Genomic DNA, 6000 nt, shown 5'->3' with positions numbered 1-6000 from the left:
CGGCTCAGGTCATGATCTCAGGGTCCTGGGATCAAGCCCCACATCGGGCTCTCTGCTCAGCGGGGAGCCTGCTTCCACCCGCCCCCCTGCTTACTTGTGATCTCTGTCAAATAAATAAAATCTTAAAAAAAAAAGATTACATTTATCTTCAGTAATATTTAGAATTGTTGAATTACTATATTAAAAAAAATTGGGTTAGTTTACCATGTTATTATACCCTATAAGATTTTACTTAGTTCTATCCATTCTGCTTCTACTAACTAAGGGTTTATTTGGAAATGTTATTTTATTATTTTATTTTACCATATAATGTATTAAGTTTTTTCAGGGGTACAGGTCTGTGACTCATCAGTCTTACACAATCGAAATGTTTTAGATGGTTACAGTGTAGCCTAAGGATTGGAGAGGACTTGGGTGGACACAGGGATATCAGCCAGAAGGCTTTGGGAACAATCTAGGTGAGAATGAGACAAAGGGACTGTGGTGAAGACAGAAGTGGGTAGATTTGAGAGTAAGTGTTGGGGAGAGGGATGCAAAGATCTGGGAGTGGACTGAATGGGGAGGGTGAAGGGTTCTCTGCCTCTGTTGTCCATATAATATGATGGTCAATGAAGGATTCTTACGTGGAGGGTAGACACAGCTTTAACAAACAAAACAAAAAGCCTGGAAAAGGTGGAAGGGAGGAGAAAGTTACTTTTTTAGAAGAAGGCGGCACATTCAGTGTCATGATCAAAACTTTTCCTAGCTTTCCGGTAGCCGAAACAGCACTCCTTAGAGATGACTCTCAACCAAAAATTCCTCGGTTTGTGACTTTCCATCCCTTAAGCCTTGCCGACGGTCCCTAGAGCCAAAGGTTCAGTAAAGTCAAGTACCTGCATTTTTTTCTCGTTTTCACCCCTCCGGGCTGTGTGGACCCGCCCCCTTTCCCGCCAACCGCAGGCCCCACCCCTCCCGGTCCCGCGCGCCCCGGCTTTTGGCGCGTTTCCGCGGCCCCGCCCCCGGGGCCCCGCCCCCGCCCAGCGTCCCGCCCGCCCAGACTCGGGGACCGCTCAGGCCGGGGTCTGGTCGCAGGCCGGCGGCGTCTCGGTTGTTGCTCGAGTCTGCCGCGGCTCCAGCCCTCTGAGGTGCCCTTGCCGGGGAGGCGGGGCGATGCCGGGGAACCGGCAGCCGAGGGTCCGCTCCGGGAACGAGCCTGGTCCCGCGCCCAGTATGGAGCCGGAGGGGCGCGGGGCCTGGGCCCACAGCCGCGCCGCGCTCGACCGGCTGGAGAAGCTGCTACGCTGCTCGCGTTGGTAAAGACGGACCCTCCGGCGGGTGGCTGCGAGGGCGGGGGACAGGGGTCGCCCCAGTCTCGGGGGAGGGGGCGGGGATCTTTTCAACCCCCGGGATCCCTCTTCCCCTTGCCGTCGGGCAGTCGGCCGGCGAGCAGAGTCCGTACCTTCCCTGGGGTCTGGTTTTAGTTATCGAACCTCCCTAGTCCCCGTTCACAGCCTTTCCGCGCGGCTTCCTTGCCTTTTCCTCACCAAACCCAACTAAGGTGGTAGTTTTCGAACTTGAGCGGGCCGGAGACGCGTCTGGGGGCGTGGCTAAAGATGCTCTTCGCAGGCCCCGCCTCCGGGGTTTGAATTGGTGCGGGTGGGGCTGAGACGTCCGCGCTTCCTACCCGCCCCGGGATTCCTCGGGACCGGAGTAATCGCCGCACCTCTGCCGGGCGCTGCTGAGTGGGAGGCCGCTGTCGCTCGTCGCTGAGCTGGCCCTTTGACCGCTTCTCTGTAGCAGCTCTTTCTGGGGAGAGTTTTGGGTACCCTTGTGGGAGGTAGATTGAAGATAGCAGTGTGATGACGCCGCCCTTCCATTTCTCATTCAGTTTCTCCTTTCCTTGGTTTAGTGAAAAGCCTGGACGGCTCGGGGTTCCAGCTCTTACAGATGCTGTTTATTATCATTTTTTGTTACTTATTTTCCTTCATGCTGTTGCACTATGGGAGTCTTCTCACTTCCAAGTTTTCATTATATTTGGAGGCATCATTTTCATGACTGGTACTCCATGCTTCTTGTCCTGTAGCTTTTCGTACTGTACACACCAAGGAGGTTTATAAAACGCAAAAAGGACTTGTCACCTTTTTCATTTCTTCCAAAAGCTTTGATTGAGTGAGGGCCCGCTGTGTGTACACCTCAGTATTTCTGCATCTGTATCACTCAGGCAGGTTTTCTGCCTGCTTGTAGCTGTCCTGACTGTATTTCTTTTTTGGACTTTCTTTTGATTTGTGTTTTTTTCCCTCTGATTTCTAACCAGCAGAAATTTGATATACATAAAGTACAAGTAACACCGCAGCTTTTTCTTTAAACATGAAATGGACTTAACTGTGGGGCACCTGGGTGGCTCAGTAGGGTAAGGGTGGGACTCTTGATTTTGGCTGGCATCAGTAATCTCAGGGTCCTGAGATCTAGCCCTAGGTAGGGAGTCTGAAATTCTCTCTCCCTGTCCCTCTGTCCCTTCCCCTGCTCGCTCTTTTTGTCTCAAATAATAAATCTTAACAACAACAAAAAGAAATGGACTTAACTGTTACAGACCTTTTGCACTTATATTTTGTTTTATAAAACTTCAAAAAATTATTGCACCTCTTAGAAAAGTGGCACTTTTGCTGGAACACATGGAGACATTCTGACTTGTGTATGTTTTTTCATAACACAGGTCATCCATTTGAGAATAAGAAATTTAAAACTGGCTCTGCTAGTTGCTATAATGAATCAATTATAATCACACCTTCATAGTTTAACAAAAGTTAGACATTCACGTGGGGTTTCTGTATGGAAGACATTAGGGTGGCCAGCATCATAGTGCTTCACTCAGGCTGGAGAGTCAGGCTGCCTGAGTTCAGGTTCCAGCTTGGACACGATGGCCCAGGTCAAATTTGTTGCCTCAGTTTCCCCATCTGAGTGATAATAGAGCTCAACTCATCTACCTATGAGTCTTCCTTAATAATAAAAGATATTCAGGGTGCCTGGGTGGCGCAGTGGGTTAAAGCCTCTGCCTTCGGCTCAGGTCATGATCTCAGGGTCCTGGGATCGAGCCCCTTATCGGGCTCTCTGCTCAGCAGGGAGCCTGCTTCCCTTTCACTCTCTCTGCCTACCTGTGATCTCTGTCTGTCAAATAAATAAATAAACTCTTTAAAAAAAAGATTGTGCTCCTGCAAAGTGCTCTTTTGGCCTTGGGGCTTCGTTAGTGAACAAAGACAAAAACCTCAATCCTTAGGACACTAACCTTCTGTGGGAGGGAAGAAACGAAATGAAATTATACATGTGAAGGGTTGAATATGGTGGTTGTCATGGGATAAGTGATAAATAATAGCTGTCTTATAAAAATACAAAGAGGTATAGCCTGCTTCCTGAATGATTCGGGGAAAACAAAGTAGGTGATTTATAAGAATAATCTACAGGTTGTCCTAAAATCTAATACAGCCAATTTCACTTTTTATCCCCTTCCCCATATTTTTCCAGTTTCTGACTGAAGTGAGAAGACAATAAGAGCCAAAGGATTGAAAGTGGACATCAGGTCCACTTTTTATAGGTGCAGACTTTGAATACAGTTCATTCTGTTGGCTGGAGAATAATAGTGAACTCCAGTGATTTTTCTTAAAAAATTAATATATGGACCAGTGATGGAATCACTATACTCACCTGTTTCTTTGCATTTTTTAACCTAGGGCTCTGCAAATTTCTTCTTTTGGTAACTGTTTTAGGCTTTGCTGGCCACAGTCTCTGTTCCTATTCTTTTTGTTTTTTTTACAGCCCTTAAAAACAGAGGCACGGGGGTGCCTGGGTGGCTCAGTTGGTTAAGCCACTGCCCCTCAGGCTCAGGTCATGATCCTGGAGTTCCTGGATGGAGTCCGGGAACTCCCAGCTCTTCGGGGAGTCTGCTTCTCCCTCTGACCTTCTCCCCTCTCATGCTCTCTCTCTCTTTCTCAAATAAATAAAATCTTTAAAACAACAACAACAACAACAACAACAACAACAACAAACCAGGGGCACGTGGGTGGGGTGGCTCAGTCTGTTAAGGGTCTGCCTTTGGCTCAGGTCATGATCCCAGCATCCTGGGATGGAGCCCTGCACAGGACTCCCTGCTCAGCAGGGAGTCTGCTTCTCCCTCTCCCTCTGCCTCTCCCTGCTGCTCTTGATCTCTTGCACACACGTGCTCGCTCTCTCTCTCAAATCAAATCTTTAAACAAAAACAAACCCAGGAAGCATTCTTAGCTCAAGGCTGTACAAAGACAGTCTACTGACTAGATTTGGTGCATAGGCTATGGTTTGCCAAACTGTTAAAATGAGTAGAATGTCTGAAGTTTAAAGATCCTTCTCAGTGTAAATTTTATATCACATGAGACTTAATATTTATTCTATTTTTTTATTAATTATTGAGACTTAATATTTAGAAATGATTTTGCGTTCTTCTCCATGTCTCTTTCTGTTTTGGCACTGTTCATAGTGAATAAAGTGTAGCCAGTTTCTCTTTACCCATGGAAAAAAAACCAAAAAGACCCCAAACCCATTCTTTCCACCGCTGCCTTTTCCTAGGATCTGCCTGATATCGTTGCTTGAAAGGAGCAACTCTGGACGGTCTGCTTCTTGCTTTTGCTACCCACCATTCATAGCAGTGTCATATTATTTGAAATTGTGTGTCAGTATGCCCTTTTACAGAGTTTCAAAGTTCTACCCAGTGGGCTGGTGATTACCCCGATTACCCTCACATTCAGCTTGCAGCTGTCATCTATATTGTGTTCCCAGGTGTCACCTGTCTCGTGTAGCATATTGGATCTATTTTGCAGGAAGCATTACTTGTGAGTGAGGGTGGATTGGCTACATTACAGGGCATCTTTTCTTGACCTTTAACATAAGTGTGGCTCCAAGGTGAAGCGGATGGAATTTTTCAAGAGGCCAGATGTGACATTTGTGTTAGGTCCAAGCCTCACAACCAGATAGAAGCTATTTAAAGATTTGGAAAAATGAGACAGGAAGAACATGTCATTTGAGAAGCTGACAGAAAGCACAGTTAGTAATAATGTGTTCCTAAAGGAAGTAGGAAAAAATAATAGGAGCTGTAGTGTTAAAAGCCCAAGTGTCACACGACACTGTTTTGTGAATTAAAATAATTAGGTACCTCTTGCCACTTGGGGCGGAGTGGGGGGAGCTTTGATCTCTACTACAATGTAATTTGGAGTTCTAGCACATTTTAAATCAACTTTTAGTAAAAAGTAAAATAGTAATCTTGTGTTTTTTTTTTTTTTTAGGGTAGGTGATTGTATTTTTCTAAATCTTTTGTCATTTTAAAGGCAGTCAGGATTGTTTTTGTTTATTGCATAGCTTAATTTTTAAGAGCATTGATTTTGAACACTGGCTTCAAATAGTGGCTCACTGATTTTGGATAAATAATTTTATCTTTGTATGCTTTTTCTCATTTGCAAAATGAATTAGTAATAGTTTCTATCTTATAAGATTGTTATGGGAATTAAATGAGTTAATATTTATAAGATATTTAGAGCAGTGCCTATTATGTTCTAAGTGCTGTATGAATGTTTGTAAAATACAGGATAGATTTCCTGACCCCAGCATTAAGCTTTTGCCTTCATTAGTTTTGAATGTTCGGAAGCATTTTAATAGGCCAATGATCCCTAAATGGGATGATTACTCCTTTGGCTTGCTCTGATGCTGATTCTTCATTAGGACCTCAAGCGATCACTGAGGCACTACATTAGTGATGCTGTGGTGAGACATTTTCCACCCTTAAGGAGCAAATGCTTAACTATAAAGGACAAAATGCACGCAGAGTTCGGGGAAAATTATCATGAGGGCCAAGGAGATGCAGGGAAGAGTACTTGGATGGTGCCAGTAGAGGAAAGGTGAATGCGGTCTTGGAGAGATTTTCATAGACCAGGACAGGTGGACTGTGCTAGTCACAGTATGCTAAAAGGTACTGTAGAATAAAGGAAAGTGAGTCAGGTGGGC

The 6000-nt window shown here is 45.4% G+C and overlaps 1 protein-coding gene across 1 annotated transcript in view; it reads left to right on the top strand.

Annotated features, from left to right (window-relative positions):
* The first annotated feature begins 1149 nt into the window (after positions 1–1149).
* LOC111141165 (BRCA1 associated RING domain 1) overlaps positions 1150–6000 on the top strand; it is a 78650-nt gene continuing 73799 nt past the window's right edge. The window contains exon 1 of the mRNA XM_022493534.1: positions 1150–1292. Coding sequence (XP_022349242.1) covers positions 1150–1292 — 143 coding nt within the window. The remainder of the gene's footprint in view (positions 1293–6000) is intronic.

The sequence above is a fragment of the Enhydra lutris genome, unplaced genomic scaffold, assembly GCF_002288905.1.
Source record: "Enhydra lutris kenyoni isolate GAN:26980312 unplaced genomic scaffold, ASM228890v2 scaffoldscaffold1, whole genome shotgun sequence".
Lineage (NCBI taxonomy): Eukaryota > Metazoa > Chordata > Mammalia > Carnivora > Mustelidae > Enhydra > Enhydra lutris.
Note: the sequence above shows the minus strand (reverse complement) of the source record. Positions and strands in the feature narration are given on the sequence as shown.